The following is a 26,687-nucleotide window of genomic DNA, read 5'->3' as shown; positions in this document are numbered from 1 at the left end:
TTGCATTTAGCACAAATATGCCCCTTTCCAGGCTTCCAGAGACGATTCTATTTTTCTCATCCCGACCTGCCTACTCTCAGTTATGGCTGCCATGCTTGTCAGTAACAGAAATGTGTGTGAGGCTTGGGTTAGCCCAAGTTAAAGAATGCTTAGACATGTGTCAAACAACTCATTGAGGGGAAATTGGGAGAGGAAAACTCAGTCATCGACCTTCACAATCAAGTATCTCACTGTAGATGAAATGGCTACAAAACACAGGAATTGTTTCTGAGAAAATAATTCACTCATGAATATTATCGTAGCCAAGCCATAGTGTCCACACTGCACGTACTAAGAATTTCTAATATTTGCAAGCCGTGGGGGTTGCCACTCTTTACAGTATATTATGGAGTGTTACTGTTTCTTTACAAGATATTGATCTTTTCTTATTTATTCAACTGTTCATTCAACTGTACTGAGTGAAGGGAAGTGCACTGAATATTTTAAAGGCTCTTGTTAGAGGAAGCCAGAGGAAGGGGACAGCATGCATCATCCCACAGACAGAAAATAAGTATTTTAACCAAGAGCCCATTTTGTACTGACCTCAAGCAGGTCCATTTTCCTCATGATTCTGAGTTTCCTAGGTGACTATGATACAGAGATATCTCGTTTTACACTGAATGAAGAAAATGCCTCAAAGGACTGAGGACATGGTGAGGGGAGAGGCCTCAGTCTGAGGTGTTAGGGAATAAAGTCTAACTCAGTTTTCCTTCTTGACTTCAGGCAGATGACTGATTGGGGGGCAGGGGAAGGAGGGAGGCAGGGGCTAGCGACCTGCTTGGAGTTGTTCAGACTGTCATGTGCATCCTGGTTACATGTCATTGAACATGCAACAAAGCACAAGAAAGGAGAGGCTGGAGCAATAGAGGGAAAGTTGGATATCAAATTACCTCCCGAAATCCTGGCCAAACAGAAGTAAATCCTTAGATTCCCGGGAATCCTTCACTTTGAAAACCCAGGTGCACTGTTTGCTTTTCCTGGTCAGGTAGGACAGATTAAGCAACTGTCACCTGGGCTTCCTTCAAATGACTTTCTTGATGGGTCTAAGAAAACATCTCTGGCAGAAACTAGGCCCAGCTTCCTTTCCTCTATGGAATTACAATGACCCCTCGCCTCTTGACAAGAAAAAGCTGGAAGGAAAACCAGGGAACTCAGAATAGAGGGCAGGTGACAGAGTGACTGGGAGCTTCAGGCCCATTCTTTGGTCACTTTTATCTGTGATATTATGACACTATCCAGATTTAGATAATCATCTTCCAGAACCAAGTTCACCTGTGACTTGGGTTAGTCAATATCTTGCCACTAACCCCTTATCAGTCTGGTAGCTGAACATCTAGGACACAAATGGCACCTTGCCCAAGGTGTGCACAGTGCATGTGACACTTGCCACCAGCTCCCTGTTTCCAGGTAAAGTCCTTTCTGTTGTAAACACAGATGAAGCAGTAATCATGTTTATATTTTTTTAAATCTGTTCTTTAATTTAAGAACACGAAAGGAAGACTGAGAAAGGCTATTTTCCCCCCAGGAGACGATAAAAGTTTTCTTTCCCTTAACCACTCCTACAGACTTCTCACTCATCATCAGTTTGTTTGTGTTTTCCTAATTGTATTCTTTTATTCATTGTTTTATTTTTGTTTTTGCATTTGCTCACTCATCCTAACTTCTCCCATCTGTGCTCTCAAGAAAAATCTTCGTGAGTAGAACAGGAAGTCTTGATGCTGACTGTGAAAAAAAAAAAAATCAAAGCACATGACACTTGTCAGATGTGGCCAAGGAGATCCCGAGACATACTGGATCAACTGGAACTTCATGGAGGAGAGTTTAGCTCTGTCTGGAGCCATTGACCTTGGAAAATGTCAACAAGAGCAATGGCAAAAAGATCAGAAAGGAACGAACCAGGAGGAAGATGACCATTAAGCAGGAAGAGCAGCAGCCACTCAGGCTCCTGGACACTGAGGGATTAAGCACTGGAGGTCCTCAGGAAGCTTCTGGCTAAATGCAGAAATATTTAGAATGCCTAGAGAGTAGGATGGACACTCAGGGCCCAAGGGGAAGAACAAGCAATGGCCACAAAGCTAGAAGAATAGGACCTGTGTGGCCTGTTCTTTGACACACTGCTTTCTCAACTCACCATGCTAGGCAAGGCCTTGGTCCCTCCTTCCCTCTAAACTGCTGTTGTCAGAGTGACTGGTGACTTTCTGATGATGTCCCCAGGGGTGATCTTCAGGGTTCATTTTACTATCTTACAGGTCATCACTGCAACAAATTTTGCACAGTGATATCCGTGCACCTTGGATGCAGGGACTCAGGAGGTCCCCTGTCTGCAGAGATTTGTAAAAAATAATAGAAATGATCTGATCAAAATTTATCAGCTTTTTATGATCATGATGCACGAAAATGTCTAAGCAATGCTAGTATAAAAATCTCTTCCCGAACCTCATTGAAGACCATTGTAGTTAGATTTCCATTAAAGAATCCATGTATGCTCCTGTATGACATAGTATACTTGCATCACCGTAAAGTCTCTTAAAAAAACACCACTGATTTTTGCTTTTGATTTCCCTGTGTCTCTCTGTATATATGCATATGTGTGCAACTGCCCCTGGAGATCAATGAGATCTCAGGAGCTAGTTTTAAGATGTTGTGTGCTGTCAAATACCTGGAAGTTGATTTCAGGAGGTTGCAGTTACATGGCCTGAGACTCAACGACTACATATGATCAGGACATAGAGACTTTCAGTTTTCCTCCTCCATACAACCTGTCTCTTTTGTAAATGAAAATTAATAATGACTTGGAGTCACTGCAGCTGCCTTTGGGCTGCGTTAATCTCCAATATTGTGCTACATTACATAATCCAGCAGTGGGCAGCCTATGTTTTATCGATGGTTCCAAAATAAACAAGGACAGCCCAGAGATTGCTAAGACACAGATACAGAAATAGGTTAATTCTGTCCCTTTGATACTAATAGTTTTTTTTCCCTAATCAATATTTGAAATTGAAACAACAAAAGAGTATAAACTGTAAGAAGTCCTTTGTTTACTTGTTGGGTAATGAATCAAAATTCCAATTTGAATCATGTACCAAATGTGAATAAAACCCTTAAAATAGAAAAGTTTTCCTTTGAAAGTGTGTTCATTTTTAAAATAAAGGAAAATAGCAATGATTGCTAACGCATCTATGTTTATGACATAAAGGACTCCATCTAGTAATAGAAACAGTTGAAAGGGCCACATGCACACTGGGCACACCTTTGGTCAAGGTGGCATTTAACAAGTAGGTCACTCTCCAGTCTCTCAACATTCTTTTTCTTTGGGCTTCCTTACATTCCATCAAATTTTCTTGTATTACCTATGTCTCTTATAAAATTCTTTACTCCTCATTCTGCAAAATACAAAATCTATTAAGGTTCTATGTGTTACTGCTTCCCAAGTCTCTATTGAGATTATTTTACCGACTCTCAGTTACACCGTCCGGTACCATGTGTGGTTTTAGACTGTACAGTGCGCTAGGAGTCAACATTTACACGCACCTTTTCTTTCTTTCTCTTCCTTTCCCTTTCTCTCTTTCTTTTTTCTCTCTTTCTTACAGGCTGCTCTAACTCCATTTGGGAGGAGAATGATGACAGTATGCCGGTGTGGACCTAGAAATTACACCTTCTCTGGGGATATCCCATCCATGATAGACAGATAAATGACTTCATTGCTGGGAACAGAAAGGGAGCTGTCATATGCATCCATTGAAGAGCAGTGACTCTGAGAGGGCACACAGGTGTGTTAACTTCATACCAGAAATACCGGATCGAAGAATTTATCCAAGTAGCCATACCAAGGGATGAGTGTAACTCTGTCACCTGCACCCGGTACAATAATGGACACCCAATGCTGAGATGGCATGGCCTCTCAGCAGCCTATCACTGATACCTGATGTGTGCATCATGCAAATCAGTCCAGCTTCCCACTGTTGACTGCTGCCCAACCACCTGTTTGTCCTATTTGAGTTTGGCCATCCCCGGCTGTTTCTCAATCCAGACTATGAAGGATGTTTCACCGTGTACCTGAATTCTGCAGCTTCCTTCTCAACCTGACACCAGTTCATTATCTTTTTAATGCAGACTCTTTCTCAGCCCACTGCTGAAACCACTTTAACTTTTATTCCTTCTGCAACCCCCATCTATGCATATCACTTACACATACACACACACACACACACACAGAGAGAGAGAGAGAGAGAGAGAGACAGAGAGACAGAGAGAGACAGAGAGAGACAGAGAGAGACAGAGAGAGACAGAGAGAGAGGAGAGAGATCTGTTTACTGTGTGATAGCTGATTTGAGAGTTAAATTTTATGAATTAAGATATAAAAGAATTGTTTTCGCCTCAGTCAGGCTACCAAGTAAAATAAATTTTATGACAAATTTCTGTCACTGAAACTGCTAATCCACTAAATTAAAAAATTCTGAGATTGAAGAAAGGCACAGACACATTTGTCTATATTTCTGGCATGCTGGCCTGGTGTGCTTACAACAGTCCCTGAGGGAGCTCTTAGGCTCCAGGACTTTCATAATTGACTGACCATGAGCTGACAGATCCCAAGACTTTATTTAACTTTGGCCAAAAATCTCTTCTGTGAAATCACTTATTTATCCAACTCTTTGCTGAATATCTTTTGAAACTAATTGAGACACATCCAATTTCGCATCTGAAATTGAATTAATCAACATCATCAATTTGGAAAACTAGAAGTCATCCTTAGTATGTCCTTTTCCTGTTTCTCTGCTGTCTCCTCCATCACCAAGGCTTCTGAACATATCCCACAAATACCCTTGCATTCTCCACAGCTCTGCATCTTCAGTATCAGCCATTACCTCCGCTCGCTGACATATATGCTCACCTCAGGCGTCTCCCACATAATGGTTGGAGAATTTTTTATGAATTGCATCACATCAACTCCGGAGTCCCACCATTGGATGACCTCTATATTCCTTCGTTCCTTTACAATAAGACATATACCAAGAGATCTCAGTCACTGTGATACCATTTCAATTCTTTTAATATATGTCAGACCTCCCTCTCTCTCTCTCTCTCTCTCTCTCTCTCTCTCTCTCTCTCTCTCTCCCCTAGGGACCTGATGCAGGACCTTGACCATATTAGGCAAGTGCTACGCTACACTAGTGAGTTATAACGATGCAAACCCAGCCCCACATTTCAGGTTTTCTGTTTCCAAATGGCTAATTCTACTTCTGTTTACTCTGGTCTAAGGCCATGGTTCTCAATCTATGGGTCACGACCCATTTGGAGAGCTGCATATCAGCTGTCCTGCATGTCAGATATTTACATTACCATCCATTGCAATAGCAAAATTACAGTTAAGAAGTAGCAATGAGATCATTTTTATGGTTGCGGGTCACCACACCATGAATAACTCTATTAAAAGGGTGAAGCATTAGGAAGGTGGAGAATTACTGTTCTCAGGAAATACTATTTCTCTGACAAAGTGTGACTATCCTTCATGTTTGGGTTAGATGCTTTCCCACCGGACATTATCTTAACACTAACTGGTGATTAGTTTGGCCTCTCCAGTGTAGGCATAGACACCGGTTCTCTATTTCTAGAACTTGCACAGTGCTGTTATAAAGTAGATGCTAGCTGGCATTTTTGTTGGGTAAATGAATATATGTATGAATTGCTTTTCCTCTGACTAGAATTTTTCTGTACCATGGATCACGGCTGTTTTGCCCATGGCTTACAACATCAATTGTTCCATTTTGACTTATTTCATTCCTAGAGAACTTTTTATACGTTTTATTATTCATAATCATATTAATGATTTATCTCAGAATGTATTACAGTATAAAAATGATACATGCTAAATGAAGTCTGGCAGGTCTTATTTTGCACCCTAAGGAAGGAAGTGGGGGATATAAATACATTTAAAATCTACCATGCGGTGATGGAACACAGGGCTTTGGGCCAATATTAGAATTCTCCTTTTCATTTTACATCCACACACCAACAGAGATGATCACTCTAATTTTCTCTTGGTTCTGTTCTGAACTTCACGGAAGAGGTTTGAATTGAATATTTTCCAATTACAAATGAAGGCATACACAAAATTTGCAAAGTCGAGGCAAATCAGGATGTTTTCTTCATTAAGGAGGCTCCTCTAAAGTCTGAGGCTGATTGATAGAAGGGGGCCTAGTCCCTCACACTGTCTCGTCAGAACAGCTTTCCCTTTCTGTTTATATCAACAGCATGGCTGGCACTAAGGCAGCAGCCTGGTGTTTACACAGAGCTGAGAGACAACTGGCAGCACTGGGCCATGCTGGCCCCAGGCAGAGCTGACAGCAGAGGTAACAGGTACCTGGATGCGGCTTCCCATGGGCCATCCGGGCTTCCGATCAGCATGTCTTAGCCTGCAGATTTTGAACAGTGGGTATGTTCCAAATGTGTCAGGGCATATTTTTCAGACATCACTGCAGAATCATTTGGTATGTCTGGCCTCTTTTAGACTTTGACAATTAAGGGACAGTTTCCATGAAAGAAGGAAAGGGGAAGGCAGTGTGCATTGATGTTTTATGACATGCTAGGAGCCGCAGCGAGATTAACCTATTTCTTTAGGATCTTTGGGACTCTGTTATCTGTGATTCCTTGTGTTTTTTCAATTTCTTGACTGCAATTATATCTCCAAAGGGGAAAGAGTCAAGTTATAGTTTCATGTTATGGACTAAGAATTACCATGTACATTAAAGTGTATGCCTCAGGGAGGACCTTAAGGAAATACAGTACCCAGGATTCTCTTTATTGGGGGGTGTGTGTGTGTGTATACACATGCATGTTTATGTATGTGCATGAGAATCTCAACTTAGAATACAAATACCTAAGCCCACGATCTCATCTTTCTTTATAGTTGTTCCAGGACAGCAAACACACGATGCTAATCCCCGCTCCATACCCATGCACATCTGCATACACACAGCACAAATCTCCAGTGGATGTTGTGCACGCTTCCTAGAGCCTTACCTCCCTGAGAAAGCTTTTTGAGGGATAGAAATGGATTCTCCCATATTTTGTTTCTACCCCATAAAGTAGCAAGTGGTAGATTCTTAGGCCAAACCAAAAGCAACAGAAGTTTTCAGAGGTATTAAGTAACAGACATTCATATCTACAATGTTCTGGAGTTCTGGAGACTAGCTGTCTGAAATCAGTGTGAGTGGGCCAAAGTCAAGGTGCCAGCAGCCACACTTCCTGAAGAGTCACTAAAGAAGGGTATGTTCCTTGCTTCTTCCAGCCGGGGGTGACTCCTGGCATGCCTTGGCATGTATGCCTCCAACAGCTATTCCCTGGTCCATAGTCCCACTGTCTTCTTCTCACTGTTTCTTTCTATAAGAACGCTGGTGATTACATTTGGTACCTGCCTGTCTGGATTGTTTATACTATTTATTCTATCTGAAAGTCTCAACCTTTTGTTTGTTTGTTTGTTTGTTTTGTTTTGTTTTGTTTTCCAGACAAGGTTTCTCTGTGGCTGTCCTGGAACTAGCTCCTGTAGACCAGGCTGGTCTAGACCTCACCTGGCTCTGCTTCCCCAGTGCTGGGATAAAGGGTGTGCACCACTAACGCCCAGCTCTGAAAATCTCAACCTTAATTACATCTCGTTATCTATACCTGATATACTAAAGATATGATAAATATGTATTTATCGTGTATGTAATATATACCATATATCTGTATGGTAATCTAAAGTAAATTTGTAGGTGCCAGTGATTTGTAGAAGGTGTTTGGAGGCCATATTCACCTTACTGCATATGATGAAGACACTGCTTCTTGTTCATTTTCATCTGTGGTACAAACACCCCAAAGAAACATTAATATTGAAGACCATTTTTATTCTACTGGGCCAAAGAAATCAAGTTAATTAATGGAACCGAGGGATGGGAAACATTTGCTTTTATCTTCTAAAATAGGTTCTGTGGGGAAAACAAATCAGAACTGCAGTATTCAGCGAAGTGTGTGACAAGACATTGGTAGCAATCGTATGCATCACCAGCAAAAGGAAAATTGGATGCAGGAGACTGAGGCAGAAGAAGGATGAAAAGTTTGAGGTCAGCCGAAACTGAGGTCAGCAGTGAGGTAACTGCTCAGCCCCTGCACTCAACAACACATGCACACACAACGAGAGGATGACATAACTACACAATAGCACAGAGAGATTGCTAGGGCATGACTGACATGCCCCCACAGTCAGTTGATCGACAACTGTGACGAGCATCGGAAAATGTGCATGCAGGATTGAACTGAAATGATGACGGCATTTGCTTTGCCCATGATTCTGTCATTGTGGCATGGCTTTGTAGGGACACTCCTTTCCATTTCATTTGACTTTAGCGAAAGCAGCCTTAAGGCAGGAATCATCCAAAGCTTGCCTATTGATGATTGCAACTGATAGGTTGGATAGAACAATTCCACACAGTTTTTCCTTGTGACCTAGCCTTCATTACAACATGGTGGCCGGGGTCCCAGGGCCAGTGGCTTAAGCATGAGAGAAAACAGAAGCTACTCTATCACCTGCTATGACTCAGCCTTATGGGCTAATGCAGTGTCATTGCGCCGTAAGCTGCTCATCAAGGCAATCACAGGGTTTGGCCAGGTGCACAGAGAATGAAAAGGAAGACCTTGCTGACGAATACCCTCTGTCCATTTTTGGAAAACAGAGTCTGCCACACAAGGACACAAGTTCCATACACACTGTGTGATCTTCACAGTGTAAAGCACAGGCATAATTATTTAAAAGATTAAAGGAAAATAATAATTCTATTTCATATTAATAGAGATGGTATTCAATCCCAGTGATGGTAGAATTATGAATCTCAATGCTTTCTTCATGTACTCTACTGAAATTTTGAGTTTTCAGCAACAGATACGGCTATTATGATTAAAAACATAGACATATTTAGAAAAGGGAGGACATGAAACCACTTCATCTGACATACTGATCAGAAGTCATCATATACGGGGTACCAAGGTCATTTTCTGATCACGAGTCTGAAATCCAAGGAGATTCACTTTAATTTTAAGGCCCTTTAAATTCAAGACTTCAGAGTCAAAGGCTTCTATTCTACTGAATTCTAGATCCTAAGGCTCCTCCTTAAAATGGGTGGGAGTGGCAGCCACTTCATAGCACACTAGAGGGATAATGGCTCCTGTTTCCTTCCAGCCTACTTCTCTCTAGAAGCAGGTGTTGGGAAAACAGGCAACTGAAAACCCTGGAGAAGTTTCTGGAAAAGCTTCTGTGGAAAAACAGTGAATTTTGGGATAGGATCAAGATATTATTCTTGTGTAGTGGGACCTAAGTAGGAACTCCAGATGTTGGCTCCTATTGAACTGAGACTCAGATGGCACTGGGAGGGCCTGACAGAGACACAGATTGTTCTTGACTACAGCAATGCTGCCATAACATATCAGAAAGAAAGAAGAGAGTCATCGTGCAAGGTCAGCTGGTTAGGGTGGAAGAGAGTTTCCCTAGACAGACGAACAAAGGAACAAACATCTAGTTCTCAGAATGGTTCCAATAACAATAAAGAACTTTCACGAGCTAGATTTTTGTAACTCACAAATTACCAGCAAACATTGTCCAGGAAAACACTTATTTGGGGGAAGAGTTCAAGGGCAGTGAATTGAAATGTCCTATGTAAAACTTGTCTTTTGAATTAAAGTTCTTTAGGATGTTGTCTTAGTCACAGTTCTATTGCTGTGAAGAGATACCATGACCAAGGCAGCTTTTATATATAAAAGAACGCATTTATTTGGAGGCTTGCTTACGACTTTAGATGGTTAGTCCACAGTTATCATGATAGGGAGCATGCCAGCAGGCAGTCAGGCAAGCATGGTGCTGGCCAAGATGCTGAGACCTACATTTTGATCTCAGCATGACACTGGGCTTGGCATGGGCTTGTGAAATCTCAAAGCCCACCCTACTGGCACACCAACAAGGCCACATCCTCTAATCCTTCCCAAACAGGTCACCAGTTGAGGACTAAGCATGCCAGCAGATGAAATTCTAGGGGGCCATTCCCATTGAAAACAGCCACAGATGTGTTTAGAGTCAAACAGAATATATGCCACTTTGAAACTGACAGGAACCTTTAAAAACTAAGATAATAAAATGAAGTATGATAGATACACACTTATATTGGACCACAAGTGCATACCCCTATATTCTTATACTGAACCTAGATGAAAAGAATTTATTCTCATAATTTTGAGTCCTATGGTGTCAGAAATGACAAACTCAATCAATATCTTACTAGATGTGCTCTTCTTCCTTCCAGTAACCCAAAGATCTGTCTCACAAACTGAGCCTCTTCTTGGAATTACCAAACATTGCTTTGAGTCCTTAAGGCTGGATAATTTTTGCATCTAGGCGGTTTTGTCCAGAGTTGGAAGAAGAAAGGCAAACATCAAAGTATAATCAAATTTAATTTAGTAATTAAAAGACCATTATTATGCACTAGAAAACAAAGTATTAAAATGTACTAGTGAACGTTTATAATTATTCTACCATGTAAGTTATATAATTGCACTTCCTATCCCATTGGAGTAAAGTAGAACAATATACTGGTTGTTTTCTCCCCTGTGCCTTTAACTACCCCATTGATAGTTTGAGGTGGTAAATGCACCATATTGCTAACCTCTGTGGTGAGGCCAGGAGAGAAGAGAGACCTGCTGATTCAGATGGACAGGCATCAGGGATATGAACTAGAACTGTGTGGTTCCTAGTCACCAAGTGTCTCGGGTTGTGTAATACTGCAACTGAATTTCGCCTATTTTGATACAGTCAATAAAACTGACTGACTTGGAATGGCAGCTAAGCATCACTTGATTGCCGGGAAGCTGGGAAATTTAAATTTCAGAAAGGCTCAGCTTTCTGTGAGGAATTAGACAGAGAGAGAGAGAGAGAGAGAGAGAGAGAGAGAGAGAAAGAGAGAGAGAGAGAGAGAGAGAGAGATGGAGAAAGCAAGGTTCTCATAAAAATCACACACTAACATTTATAGAAATTTACTTACAATTGTGGGAACTGGGAAACAGCCATTGCATCTTCTAATAGGTCAACACATAGGCAAACTTTGGTATGATTCAGAAATGCATCATTTTTCAACAATAAAAGGAAGTGAACTATCAAACCACAAGATGTGAAAAAAAAAAAAAAAACTTCAGGGCCTATCACTAGAGAAAGAAGCAACTCTGAAAAGGCTAGTATTGAGAGGTTCTGACTATAGGACATTCTAGAAAAGGAGGAAGTCCTGTGCTGCAGTATTGTCTGGGGTGTGTGACAAGGGTGGAGGGGGCCATGGGGCATGGAGGAGTCTCAGGGTAGCAAATCTGTTCTATATGATAAAGTACTTGGGCTATACACCAGACATTCACACAATTCTGTATAATGAATAAATACGAAGATTAAAACTCAATGTAAACTATGGACTTCAGTTGGTAATGCAGTATTATTGACTCATCAATTGTACTAAATGTGCCACATTATTCAAAATGTTACTTATAGAATAGAAACTTGGATGGGGTACATGGTAAATCTTGGCTGCTTCCGCTCAGGTTTTCTGTGACTTTAAATAAGAAAGAGTATTTTAATGTGGTAGATACTGAAAAGCTACTAAAACATTGCGAAGTGTGTAATAAACACCGGAGACAATCGACTTCCAATGCAGAACAGTTTGTTTGGGCCTGTCGATTTAGAGTTGGTCAGTGATTTGGTGGTCCTATTGCTTTGGGTCTGTGATGGGATGACATGAAGACTTTCTGTTAAGTGACATAACATTTGCTAATGCTCCACCCGATTCGGTCATGACACCCTGGGGGCCAGTCACTTAACACATGGGTTTTGGAGGCACATTCGAGATCCAAAGTCTACCAATAGGGCCCTTATGAAGCCCATGGCTTCCGTGAGCCTACACTCTTACCCTAGGACAAAAGACACTAGAAATAAATTTGATTTAAATGTATGGATTCACAACAAACTTCTTATCTTTGAGGAAGGAAGTAGGATTATCCTTTAAATAGTTAGGTCTAAGAGATATCCTGCTTTTCTTAAGTAGAAAAGGATTTTTTTTTTTTCCTTTTCAGTCCTGGAAATCAAACTTAAGGAAATGACCTCACTCTTAGCAAAGGCAGGGATCCTGGGCTTGTAACTGCTTTCCTCATTCTTACTATACCCACATGTCCTCATGGTTCTTCAACTACACAAGAACTAATTTTCAAATATCCCCTTTATTTAAAAAAAAAAAAAAAAACTCAAAGCGAGACACACCCATTCCCTCTTCCTTAAAATGAGGAGAAATCAGGAATGGCACCATCAGTACTGCTTGGCTGCTGAAAGTGAACTATTTCATCTTCATGGAAACCACCTATTCATCCTGAATATGCTCTGGATTTACTCTTCTAGGACCAGTTGCAAAGATTCTGAGTACAACAAAATTTCCAACATGATCATATTTCTTCTCTTGAGGGACAGGAAATGAATTTTTATCCCTATCTCAGGCAAACAGAATGTACATACATATTTATTCCAATTTTGTAGAATCAGAATAAAGAGAAACCATATCTAGCAGCCTGGCTTCGTGTGTGAGATAAGCTTTACATCAGCCCATGTGCATTTATTTGTCATGGACTGGCCACCAAAATCCTAGTGATTGGGTCATCATAGGCAAGTTGCCACATTCAAAACACTCCAACAAGTGAGTAGTGAACAAATTAGTGTTTGGTGCTTGTTGGCATTTCTGTATCCCCAAGAATCTGTATTTCCTTGGGGATCGGAAGCAGGTTAATATTAGTTGCAGTTTCTATGTGGCTGAGTCTTATCATTAAGAACTGTGTTTGCCTATCCATTGCCTTTTAAAGGGAGTCTGAAGTGTATCATTCATTCTAATGAGTGCAATACCAGAAGTTTAGAGAAAGCATTGTGGATTTGCAGAGGGCTCAACAGCACTTCTGTCACAAAGCAGTGAAATATGGAGGGCTTCCTGAAGAAGGCAGGTTTCAAAATGGAATGCTAGTTTACTGCTCTGATACTGGAAACACGTGGGCAGAGGAGAGAATTGTTTGGCAAAGAATGGTGAGGAACTGAATGTACCAATGCCACGGAGGTGGGAGTGCTCAGAGACAGTGAGCCATTTGCAGAATTTCCTATTTGCATGATCGAGAAAGACAGGGAGAAGAGTCTGAGAAGACGGGGAAGTTGAAAATTCGAAAATGCAGACAGGACTAGAAGTCTTCAACCTTGGATAATACGGAGTCATCTAACTGAACTCATGCTAGGTTTCAGTTGTCACGAACAGTCATTGTTTTAACCACACAGTGGGTGCTTAAACATTTTTGAACTATCATGTCTTTAGAGAGACAGGAAGAGGAGACAGCCAAGCAGATGCTGAAGACTTGAGCTGGGATGTGCTAAAGTTCAGAGTCATGGTATAGGCGATGGGCCAGGAGTGACAGGTGAGCAACAGTGGCCCTAAGCTAAAGCTACAGAGGAACAAAAGTTCTAGACACGAATGGTTTTCCAACATGGAGAAAAGGATTGTTAGAACAAAATGGAAGAGAGCATGCACGCTGAATTCAAGACTGGAGAAAGCTGAAGTTCAGATATGAATAACACGGCATACACATGCGTTAGAGGAAACAGATAGGACAGCCGTGTAACTAGAAGGAACTTGAGGTCTGAGCTGTTTGAAGACAGGGATGTTTAGTATCACTGGAAAGAGATACAGGAAGGAAGGAGGCTTAATGGCAGAGAATGTTGAATAGAGATGATGTTAGCATTCTGAAGATGACTGAAAGACAGGGGTCATGAAACTCAACATGCCTACAACTGTCCTAGGCCAGGATGGGAGGTAGTGATAGCACTTGGTGTTTGCCTCCGTTTGCCCAGTTTCTGAGTGGGTGATCTTTGGTTTGTGGAGTCACATCATAGACTTCCCAGCACAACATCGTGAAAAGTGGGCTAGGACTCCTTCCCTGGAGCAGCTCTGTTCTTTCTAAGCACACATTTCCAAAGTGAACAGGAAACTTCCCTTCAGAGGACCATGTTCCATGGCAGAGGACCTGACTTGGTACTGAGGGCATAACATCTAATGAGTGGTAAAGCAATCCCAAATCGGTCTGAAAACCCCATCTCATACTCTTCATATTAGAAAGATGATTGTACTGACCTGGTAATGTGAAGTATTAGGTAACCCTCTGTGAAGATTATCAGAACAATCTACGTGAGATCCTCTTTTAGACTTTATTTAAGATGTATAAATATCTGTGTGTTGTTGCCAGTGGGTTGGAATGGAAGACATTTGCTTCTTATATTCTAACCACCTGCCTTTAGAGAAGCAAGAATGAGCCGGGTGTGGTAGCTCGTGTGAGTAATCCCAGCCCTTGGGAGAATGAAGTAAGGTTGCTGAAAGTTTTAGGGCAGCCTACACTACATGAATACACGCTACACTGTAAGACTCTGTCCCACCCCTTCTTCCTGAAGGCTTTGTAAAAAAAAAAAATGCCCACCATACCTTCTAAGCTTTTAAAATGCTAAAACAGGGTAGGAGATGTTACCAAATACAAAGCCATGATCTTGTGAGGGAAAATTTATTTCCATTAGCAGTAAGCAAACAGTTAGGGAAAGGAAAGGCCTTCAGGGGAAGTTCACAGCTTATGTGTACGTGAGTTGCAGCATTCACTACTCTCTGGAAAGCATCTCGTGACTGGACTGAGTCCTATTTACACGTATGTTTAGTTTCCAGCACTCTCTTTGAATAAGTGAATGATACTTTGCCCCCAGTTGTGGTAAATGAGAAAGAGATCCATAATGAAAAGCAAAGGTAAGCACAATTTGATTTGTGACAGTCTCTTAGGGTTACCATTACTAGGTGACAAAACCCCATGACTAAAGCAACTTGGGGGCGAGGAATTTGTTTGGCTTTATACTTATCACTGTTCATCATCAAAGAAAGTCAGGACAGGAACTCGAAACAGGGCAGGAACTTAGAGGCAGGAGCCGATTCAGAGGCCATGGAGGAGCGCTGCTTACTGGCTTGCTCTCCATGGCTCTTTTAGCCTGCTTTCTTAGAGAATCTAGAACCACCAACCCAAGCATGGCCTTACCCACATGGGCTGGGCACTCCCTTATTAACCACTAATTAAGAAAACACTTTACATGCTTGCCTACAGCCTGATTCTATGGGGGCCTTTCCCAAATTGAGATTCTGTCCTTTCAGATGACTCTAGCCTATGTCAAGTTGACACAGTTAGCCAGCCCACAGGGAATCTTTGAAGTTATGAAGGGGACAGAATTGGGATGCATCTCACTTTCTCCCCCAGAAACAACTAGTTTTCAAAGGTGCAAATATGACTGTAATAGAAGAATATGTAAACAAACTCAAAACATCGTGGCAAGCAGGCACATTGCAAGGTACCATGGGGTGGCTAACACAAACAATGGGGTACTCACGCTCTAGGAAAGATTCACACAATGGGTGATGGGGGAAAGCCTTCAAACTCTGAGCAAAAGAGTAGCTTCCAGATTATATGAAAACCATTCCATTGTTGTCTTTGAATGAAACATACTCAGGCAGCAAGCCCATACTGTCCCTCTTCTCTATGGAGATGTTCACACAGCCTTCCAAAGACAGGACCTATAACTGTGTTACATTTTCTCCTGTACAGTGGCCTCCAAGGTCAGAGTTTATAAGCAAAAGTCAGATAAGAGGTTGATAGAAAAGGACTGCACAGTTTTCTCAAAGTTGGGGGAAAATCTCCCTTATGTCTGGTAAAACCCTGAGGCAAACAGCATCTCCTCTGGGTTTCTGAGTCATTAAAAAAGTGGCAAAAGGGCTCAAAAATTCCAATAGATTTACTTGTAGATGCTCCTAGGAGGGGTCAAGTGTGGCGAGACTCAGGAGATTTTAGGATTATTACCCATTGTTTTGCTAACCCAGGAGTACATTACCTGACTTTCAGAGAAGGGGACTTTAACTTACTCTAGAAGGCAGCATCTTGAAAACATTACTAGTATTGCATTAACTATGCACAGGATTGGAGTATTAACTCAATGCTACATGCTGCCAACAAAAGACCAACCCTTGAGAGTCAGCATAGCATCAGCTTGCCTACAAATTCTGTGGAATGAAAAGCAAAAGGGTAGAGTCCATTTATCAATTTAACATTTAAAATCTGTTTTCCATACCTGAATAGGTTGGTGATGCCAGTGGCAGGCAATGAAATTTCAATTTGATGTTGTTGGTATTACCACACCAGTAAGCATGCACTAGAACCTTGCATAGTGCCAGTAATTCTAACTTGATTTGGTTTCAAAGACTCTTCGAATTCAAGTTCAAAAACCTTATTAACGGGTGGTTCTTTTAAAAATCCATCTCAGGCAATGCACTTAGGCCTTCTCACCTTGTGAATAAAAACACGGCTTTTCCCGTCTCATTAAGAAGCTAGCATCTGTGTGCTCAAGAAGACGTAATCTGTCAACACACGGAGAGTGTACAATAATGACAAGGTGTGTCTTTAAGAGCAGTGGCAGATAGTGGAGCCAGGCTTCAGCTTTGTGCATGCTAAGGAGGGCTCTGCCATTGAACCTAAATGTCTATAAGCCTTTTGGGATTATATGACTATTTTAGTCCCAGGGAATGGAATTTAATGTTGAGTAAATGTCTTCCCCTAAATTACCTGCAACTCCTATGAAGGTGTAAACTGTTAATGCACCAGATCACGAGAGTACACAGGCTTATTTACTTTTGTTCTCCCTAAATAAGCTGGTCTTGGCTGAGTTTTGGGCTCAAATATGTAAATTTTAGCTCCTTAGGAGGCCAAAGCAAGAAAAATTCAAGGTCAAAGCTTGTGTGAACAACAAAGTGAGTTCGAGGCTACCCTAGGCAACTTCCTGGGACCTTGTCTTAAAATAAAATGTAAAAATAACACTGTGAATGTAGCTCGGTGGTAGAACACTTGCCCAGATGGAGGCCTTGGGCTCAGCCTTCATTATTGCAAGTTCAGACAGAAAGGAAAATGCTCTCCTTCATGGACCACATATGTATACCGTTTATCTTATTTAACTCTTTTCCCATATACAGCTTTATTTGGAAAGGGACCTGAACTTTTTCTTGCATTCAAAACAAACAAGACCCATTAAAAATAAAATAAAAATGCCTGATAGAAACTTATCACAACGTCTATGTATCTAATTAGCTTTCTTTTGGAACATTGTACAAACTTGGGTCTAAAAAAACTGAAGTAGTGGTCATTCAGTTACATACTGAAAATTGGAAGACAGACCACAGGCCAACTGTCATTTTGAGCTATGCTTTAATTACATGTTTCTAAATATACTTTCTGGTCAGTTGCCTATTTTTTCCTTTCATTTTTCTGAGACAGACAAAATCTATTGCTTTTATTTCTTTATTTTTCTTTCTAAATGACCTGGGATTTGGACATTTAAATGGAAAACGTAAAAACCAGAGAAAACCCACAAAAATAAGTCATTTCAAATTAGAGACAATGCATTTTTCTCATTTATTCAAATTCACTGCAGGAAGTAAACACTAAGAGATTTAAAAAAAAACAAAAAATTCACACTGCAGTATGTACAATTCATGACATCATATGAACAAATTAAATTTCTAATAAAAATGGCAAATTATGTTACTAAGCAAATTGCATCAAAACTGGCTGTAAACCCCAGAATTCTTACCACGAATGGTACTGTGCCTGTACTCCAGCATTTAGGAATGCTGGACTACTCCTGGTTATAATGTTTCCAGTGGGAATTTAAGATTCGTGAAATCGTTGTGTGAATTCTTTATGTTGAAAAGTGGTTGATTTCTTTTTTTTTTTTTTTTTAATTAAGACCCTGGGATTCAGAGCACATTCTCTCACAAGGCTGAAACCACAGAAGTCATGTCCAGAAATGGAACACTGTCGGGTTGGGATGCACATCTGATCTGACTTGCTAAGACATTTTTGCCAAATGCACAGATGCATAGGGTTCCCCATGCACTCCTCATGCAGCAGGGAATCACAACTTAAATAAAAGGTTTATTTTATACATTTGTCCAGACTTGCAACTGTATACATACATGCACAATTTGTTTAAACCTGTCTGATTATATTTACACTTATACATGGAATATACAGGAACCAAAGAAATTAAAAGGTTTTTCTGTTGCATTAGAACAATACAAAATATGTATTTTTCATTAAGGAAATCACTATTTACATTATCTTTAAAAACCAATTTTAACATCTTCATGTAACAAGTCAATATATATATATATATATACATTATATATATATATAGAAAATATATATTCTCACCAGTTTATTCTTCCGTAAGATGTGACAGAGAATAAACAGGTAATGCTACCTTACTGATGTCAATGAGAGCTGTAGTACCCTTTCACAAATGACTTTATTAGGAAGAAATTGCCTAGATGTAGAAAACAGTCCTTGAAAAATGTGTATGTGTGCAAATTGGAAACTATGTATGCATAAATAAAATAAATTTATGGATGTATGCCCTTTCTCTTCATTAAGATGACTCTAAACTCAACGTGGGGGTATTCTGTAGTAAGTCAGAACAGCATTCTTTATAGTCATATTTATTTCTGTATTACATATTTCCATTCTTCCAACAAAAGCAAACAAACCAAACAAAGCAAAGCTTGCTCTGGACATTTCCCTGACCTAAATGCCGCTCCATGGTAAGAAGCCTACTGCCTCCAAGGGAGGTGAACACCAGCATCATACAATGTATTTCTAAGGCTTCAACCCTTTCACCATAAGTGAGAAAAATGACTTAGTGTAAAGCTTATTTTTATAGTGTAGACAATGAGTTTGTCACAGTATGGACATGGAGTAAAATATCTTCACTGGCCAGTGGAATTTTTCATAGCAGAATAAACACACACCTGCCCCTCCCTCTGACATAATATACACTCCAGTTACCATATAACATAGCCATTAACTATTTACAAATCATCTTGAGAAAAAAATAACCATTTAGAATTTTAGATAATTAAGAAATAATGTCCATTTTCAATATAAAAATCTTAGAAACAACTTCAAGTACATATAACAACTTCAAATAAACTTCCTCCTACTTAATGATTGAGTACACAACATTTTTTTTTTTTGATGAGTCGGTTGCTAACCTGGTTCAAGACTCAAATTAAATGTTGCCTGGTGGATGAATTATGGGCTATAAAAACTGAACTTCAAATCCAACTAGTTTTCAAGATTGAATTCCACGTGGCTCAATTATATATTAAGTTCTTCCAAGACAGTATCAGTGTTTACTTTTAATACATGTTTAAAGTGAGTTGATGCCCTGAAGTTACTGTGTAGACTCTGTCACGGATGTGTGCCCTTTGATCTGTGGTCAGACAATCTGAGTGTAATGTCTTTCTTGGCTTTGAACTGGGATCTTTGTAAGCACTGGTCTGCAGGAGACGGTTTGGATAGAAGGTTAAGGATGTATTCAGGGGAAGTTTCCCAACCACCCTGGATCACCTGAGTTTGCTAAGTGGCCCTGTTATTCCATCCCTAAGGCTAATTAAGTTGATGTTACTAATTAGAACAAATAAATAATCACAGATTTTCCTGAGATGTTGACCCAGATAGGAAAGTTTTCCCCTCTACCTGATTTTTTTTTTGTCATAAAAAGTATTCTGAACCCGATTTCCAAAGATATAACGGCAATATAGGAAAAACAATATTCCAAATTTTGAGTTGATGTGTAACTGCGTTTGGGGAAAATATAGGCATCAAATAGTTTCTTTATAGTCCCATGTTCTGGAAAAGTTGTAGGCCATGGTTTTCAAAAACATATAGACCATGCCAAGGTGCAGGTGGAAGACTCCCAGGTCCAGCAGAGACCCTGTTGTGTAGACCTGAGATGCTGCTTAGCAACCTGCACTTTAAGCAACTGCTCCAGATGGTCCTAATGCAGTTTCTGTGCCCAGAATTAAGAAATCCTGGTCCTAAGAGGTACAGGTACCACAGTAATGGTGAGGATTAACTTTCACAAGAGTTGGTTAAAACCATCCAAAGAAAATCCATTTTTGCTTTTGTTAAAAACTATTTCTAAGTAGTCAATTATTCAGGAAACTGCCTAAAGATGAACATTCCCTTCCCTAATTTTGTAAAAGGAGGAGTATTCATTTAGTAAAGTAGTCAAATATTAAAAAAAAATGGACACCTGCCTTTTATTTTTAAGGATCTATTAAACTCCCCTCTATTGTAATCAATTTTTTACTAAATAGTACAAGGTTTAAAGAAATCCATATTGAAAAGGTCTAGGGGTGGGGCTGACACAATGGGAATCTCAAAACCCCTTCCAAGAGTTAGAAAGAATTTCTGTTTAGCAAAAGTGAAAAATGTAGGGCTTCCTTTTTCTTACTTTTGAACTGATAAGATGTGAAGCAGCGTGAGGCTTCTGGGTTTTTCTTAATTTGATTATCTTTCAAAGAGTTAACAATTTGGACTTTAAAAACATGTTATGTAGGCCGACTTCTGAGATGGGAAATGAAGTACCCTAATAAAGAGAGCAAGCAAACTCCATCAATCCACAATTGATGGAGTTTTGCATTTTAACATGGATGCCTCTTAACTTATGATTATAAAACAGCTTCATTCGTAGGCTACTCACAGTTGTTATCTGATGCATACAGAAGTATTAAACAACCAACTTCTAGCTCAATAGTTTTCCTCATGACATCTAATGTTAAGCAAAAAGTAGTATGCATATTTAAACATCACCAGTAACCAATACTTTCAAAATGAAGAAGCTTCAGTTATACCATGCTTTTCTCAAATCATGCTCTTATTTATACAGATCTCAAGTTCATACTGATTAATTTTAAAAAGCTCCAAAGTGGTATGGGAGGTTCACACTATTCTGACTCTTTTTTTATTGACAGCACATTTCCCAGAAGTCCATAAATTTCTCCATTTGTACTGTGTGGGCGAGGAGCATTATTTCCCATATGGCTACTGTAAGGACTTCTTAGATTAAAGAAAGAACCTTTAGTCTCTGCTACAGGAAGTAACTCTTCTTTGACTGTAACCTGTGAGGCACCCTCAGCAGATGACGGCTCCCTCCAGATTTCTTTGTCCTGTGTTTCTCGAGTGGTAACAGAATTGCCTCCTTTCTGCAGCATGTAATAAAGGATTGGGTTAGTCTTGGTCAGTCTTGGGGAGTCTTTTTCATACTCATTCTTATCCATGTCTGTGATGACCCACTTAATGGGTCCCTTCTCATTGGGCATGGGCATGGAACACCCATTCAAAAGCCCGGGTTCTGGTCTGGATCCCACACAGCCCAAGTGCTCTGAGAAAGGAGGGCTCAGTGGAGTTTTGAGCACTCCTGGGTATGAAAATGTCCTATTATCCACACAACTGCCAGGCTGTGGGGAACTATACATCAATCCATTTAAAGAAGAAATGCTGAATTCAGGTTTGTTATTGGGCACATTGTTTTTGTGGCCTTTCTTTTTGTTGTCGATGACAGAGTTACTCCTGTGTGGGGACAGGTCGCGAACACAGTTCTCAGAGAGAAGCAGCTGTTTGAGGACATTGAAGCTTTTGCTCTCTCTGGCCCAACTCCTGTGTTCACTATCACTGGTTGAACTATGCCCAGCAGGGTATTTATATTCAAGGTCATTTCTGCTAACCTTCAATTCTTCCTGATTAAGTAAGGACCCATAGAGCACTTCCGGGGTACTGTGGTTACCCAAAGTCTCTATGGCACTATTTTTCATTTTTTTAAGTGGATTTTCTAGTGGTTCTGTATAAAGCTTCCTTTTCTTGGGGACCATGCAAAAGCTCTTTGATTCCAGGGGTGTCAACTCACTACTTCTGTGATTCCTGGGTGTCAACTCACTATTTCTGTGATTCCTGTCTGAATCATCTGTTGGGTAACTCTCTTGATTCTGCCTCAGCAATCTACTCAACAGACCATTCTTGGAGAAAGAAAAATCCTGAGGTGAAGCGGGCTCTGATTTAAAGTCCTCGGACCCTGGTAAGGCAGCTGTACTCCTCTGCATGGCGGGAGTGACACCTAAGAACGGGGCGCTCTTAGGATCATGGTTTAAATGCACATTTGTGTTGTGAATCTGGACATCATCACAAGGCTCAGATTTGACTTTCACCATCAGTATTTGTTCGCTTCCAGGTCTCTCTGAATGTTCCTGAGGACCCTCATCTCGAGAAGTCATTTTCTCTTTCCTTTCGCTCTTCCCTTTGTTGGAATTTCCCAGGAGCAACTGGAGGACAGTGCGCCTCTCTAGCAGGTTTTCTATCTCACACCCAGGAAGTGCCGATTCAGGTCCCACTGGCTGACTGCTGAAGGCTTTGTTTTCTTCACCTGCGTTTGTTTTATTTGAGAGCAGAGGGCTATTTAACCTGTCAATCATACCGAGAGGTTTCTCTGGGTTTCCACTTAACAGCGGTTTGCTGGGTCTCTGCTCTTCCGCAGGCATGGAAGACTGCATTCCACACTGCGCCAGATTTTGTAACAGTTTACTGGCACTAAAGGTTGCTGAATTCTGTGCACCTTCACTTGGGGCTGGTTTCTCTGCGGGCGATTCTTTGCTTTTGGTGAGGTCCATCAAGTGGCCAGTCATGGCGTTTGTGAGTTTTGAAGTGGGAGTACTGCAGGCATAGGGTGGGGAATTCCACTTGATGACCAGAGAGTGCTGCGAGAGATTGATGGGTGACTCGGCTTTGGTGGGTGGGTGCAGCAGCGGTGGAGTGCTCACCGGGGTAGTCCTGTTTGTGCTGGGGCTTTCAATGACAGAAGTCCTTGTGTAGTTCTGCGGGCTGAACTTAGTCACATCGCAGTGGACTTCCTGAGGGCTGGCATTCCTTTCAGCATTGTCTTCACTTTTGTGGCCAAGCAGCAGCTGAAGAAGAGTGACTTTCTGGTGGGAATCCAGCTTGGGATTTTTTGAGGTATCTTGATCTTCTTTGATGTCCACCCCAGGGACTTTGGGATCCCATGTGTTCAACAAGGACTGAGTGAGGTTCTCAAGAGACACGGGTCTGTCTACTTCTGGTTTGTGGATTCGGTGTTTGCAGGACAAGTCTATGGGAACACAATTGGAGTAGGAGCTCTCGTCCCCACTGCTGTCGTCAGTAAAACTAGGATTGTTATCAGAATAGTCGTCAATCGTGGTGGGTGTGCTACTCTCCTCGAAACTGCTTCCTCTCTCATTCTGGCTGTGCCCATTCATGGGCGTGGGTATGGTCTGGCTCTTGAGAAGGTGTAAAAGCAAACTGTTATTAGCGGCTTGCTTTATGTTGTTTCTTTCCATTGAGGTTTTATAGCCTGTGTTTTTGGGGGAAGAGGGGACAACACCCATTGGATTCTGAAATGTGGTAGGGTTATTCTTGCTGGCTACCGGTTTGCTTGATGATGATGATGGTCTGGCCTGCCCATTGAGATGGCCAGACAACCCTTTGGGGAGCTGGAAACTGCTTATGTCCTTCTGACCATTTTCCTGCAATCTGGCCATGGCAGCAAGCCTTTCACTTGCTGCCTGGTGCGCATTTTGGGTTTTTAGAGCGTGTTCCCGAGAGTACTGCTGCAGATGCGCCTCGCTGGAAAGCAGCAATGCTAACTGGCTGCAGGCAACGCTAGGCTTGGGTGAGGTGGCAGGGCTAGCCCTTTTTTCGACCATGCTGGCAACGGCTTGTAATCTTGCAGCACATGACAAGGGTTCACTCATGACCTTTGCTCCACTCTGTCCGACATGCGGTGACTCCACGAAGCTATCTCTGATGAGGTTGTTAGTGACATCAGGGAGGGTGGTACCTGACTTCTGATCCTTGGTTTTACTTTTCTTTAGCAGAGTCTTTAAGTGACTTGAGGCCACGCCGTAGCACCTTAAATCCTTTTCCACCTTTAAGGAATCGTGACTGAGGGCATAGCCTTGCTCTTTGAGGCTCTGTCTAATTTGCTGTGACAGAGCAACAGTCTGCAGCCTGGAGCTGAATGACTGAAGCAAAGAGGCCAGTAACGTGCTATCCTGCTTGCCTTTGGGCACATTGTCAACCATGCCAGCTAGCAAAGCTTCCTTCTTTACGTTTAAATTCACGATGGAATCAGACAGCCTCTTCCGCTTTGCCGCATTCCAGTCCTCAGAAGACTGGAGCAGTCTGGCTTTTTTGAGATGCAGCATGCCAGATCCCTGGTATGTGTGTGTACTGAGAGTGGGACCATTGCTTTGACAGGTGGGAAACGCACCGCCAGGGAGGTTAAAGTTCTGCTCTTCTTCGCTGTGGCCAGCAGACTTCTTGTCGACGGCAGTACCTGATCCCCCTGCTGCCTGATGCATTAGTAATCCTTCTAGGTAAGTTAAAACAATGGAATCCTGATGCACATCAGAGCCAAGCTCTTCTCCATGAGTCATGTTCAATACACGTGTTCACAGGGGCGTGGCTTCTATTCACTTTAAGGATGCTTTTCTTCTGCTCTGTGAGATCCAACTCTGGGAAGTCAATGTCAGTCATTCACCTTCCCTGGCTGTGGGAGAGCAGCGGTGTGCTGTTACATTCTGACCAGGGTATCATCTGGCAGTGACAGGTAAGAGGCAGGCAGACTCCAAGGCAAACGCCAGCACTGATCAGCAGCTAGGCAAGGAGCAGCCGGGGAACTCCCTCCTTAATACAGAGCTATGTCGTGGCATGCAGGTAACACTCCTTAGGGAATATGCTGTTTTTCCTTCTTCATCGTTCGTTGTTCACCAAATGCACGTGGTGTCAGTATCTAAAAATATATAAACAAAAATAGTTAAGGAGGTACAGAACCAAGTCATGCTTATTACCTATAAGGAACAGAATATAGCATTGTGAGTTTATGCATTTATGCATATAAATATTTTATATATATATAATGCACACATACACGTGACAGCCACATTGATTTGATATGTGGTTTGTAGGTAAGTCACCTTAAAAAATACTCCATTGCAACTGAAGGATGTGCTAAAGGCTTGTGAACATCTGTGCAATTATTCACAGCATAGTTTGTAAATGGGCTCCAAAGTCATACAGTAACATTCACTTACCTGTCTCATTGTTCATGTCCTACCTCACCAGAAGAACCTGATGTCAGGCTAATAATAATCATTTCCTAAATCGGAAAGCACACTGGATGTTTAGCCTAACTTCAGGAACAACAACAAAAAAAAAATGACACATAAAAACTCCTTAAGTATGAGGCCCTACTCCACTAATTGTATTTAGCACACAAAACACACTAGATACAAAACTTTATATATTAACTCTAGAAAGGAAAATAGTTACAAACACACGCATGCATGAATGATGCTCTTGCCCTCTGCAGTCTGGATGGCCAGCCGTGAACCGAAAGGGCTGAGGTCACAACTGTGCTCTGCAACCTCATCTGCATCACACAGGGGAAGGGCAGAAAGAGGCCATCCTGAGGATTTACCTGGTTCTTTCACTTCTCAGTCTCTCCAATCGCAATCTTCACCCAGCTCTGTGGAATGACACAGAAACCGGAGCCCTGACAGCGATCACTCGCACTGGGTAAGCCGAGTCTGTACCCACATTTCTCAAAGAATCTCAGTATAAAGTCCTTTTCTCCCTACCTCTTCTATTTCTTTTTACATGCCCAATAGATACAGATACATTTAAAAAGTAAATGTGATTCAGAACAAAAAAATTAAGACTGCTTTTTATTTTTAAGTGGAAAATTTAATAAAAGAAAAAAATACTATTTAAAACAGTTTTCATTTCTTTTTTGCCCAAAATGCCAAAGAGAGTTGATAAAGGAAGTGTTCCCATAAAATTCAGGTTCCTGATAAATCAGAACCTGAATACAGAGACTCCTATCCCCGTGGTCATGATTGGCGATGATGCATTGACTTGGATAAGCCACCCCTTGTCTAATGTGTTCAGATATCTTCATATTCAGGTGGTTTTTCCCAAACTCAAGAGTAAAAAGTGTGGACAATGTAGTTCTGAAGATAACAAGAAATATAGTGTTTTCATCCAATTAGGTACTCAATCAGAGGGACTCCATCATTCAGTGTTCTTACTATCTCGAAGCGGGGCCCTCTCTGTCCACCATGAATGACTCTGTGAGCATCTTTCAGACTTTCAAGATGTTGAGCACCAACATTGGCGTGAGACTCTTGACTAAGTGCATTTCAAAAGACGTTGGGGAGGACAGAGATGTGAAAATGAGATCACTTATTGAACTGGTTACTGCGGTTACAGCTAATCTAAAAGTGAAAAACATTTAGCAATTACGAGACAGGTTTTCTGCCCTTCAAGCAGAATAATTAGGTGTTGAAAGTTTTCAAAGGTACACATTATAAGCAGAAAATGAAAACAGTATTGACTTATGACTTGTGCTTAATGAAAACCTTTAAATGTGAGTACCAAAGTAGAATCTTGCAGAGTCTTTACATTCCGAAAGATGATGCAGCAAAATGGGTTACACAATGGCTCTGCAGATGGGTTTTAATGGCGAAGACAATTCAGGATTGCCTCATTTTGCTGGGGACTCAATTTGTTTCCTTTTTCGATTGAGAAACACCTAGATTAGTAAAGCCCATCCCTGGGTGGACCTG

General features: G+C 41.1%; 1 protein-coding gene across 4 annotated transcripts in view; it reads right to left on the bottom strand.

Moving 5' to 3' along the window:
• Positions 1 to 17,577: 17,577 nt before the first annotated feature.
• The window catches only part of Nrip1 (nuclear receptor interacting protein 1), an 80,366-nt gene continuing 71,256 nt past the window's right edge, over positions 17,578 to 26,687 (bottom strand). For all 4 annotated transcript variants that reach the window (XM_027412401.2, XM_035444376.1, XM_027412403.2 and 1 more), the window contains one exon: positions 17,578 to 24,853. In XM_027412401.2, the coding sequence (XP_027268202.1) occupies positions 20,979 to 24,497 (3,519 nt within the window). In that variant the 5' untranslated portion in view covers positions 24,498 to 24,853 and the 3' untranslated portion in view covers positions 17,578 to 20,978. The remainder of the gene's footprint in view (positions 24,854 to 26,687) is intronic.

This window comes from Cricetulus griseus, chromosome 4 (assembly GCF_003668045.3).
Source record: "Cricetulus griseus strain 17A/GY chromosome 4, alternate assembly CriGri-PICRH-1.0, whole genome shotgun sequence".
NCBI classification, from domain to species: domain Eukaryota; kingdom Metazoa; phylum Chordata; class Mammalia; order Rodentia; family Cricetidae; genus Cricetulus; species Cricetulus griseus.
Note: the sequence above shows the minus strand (reverse complement) of the source record. Positions and strands in the feature narration are given on the sequence as shown.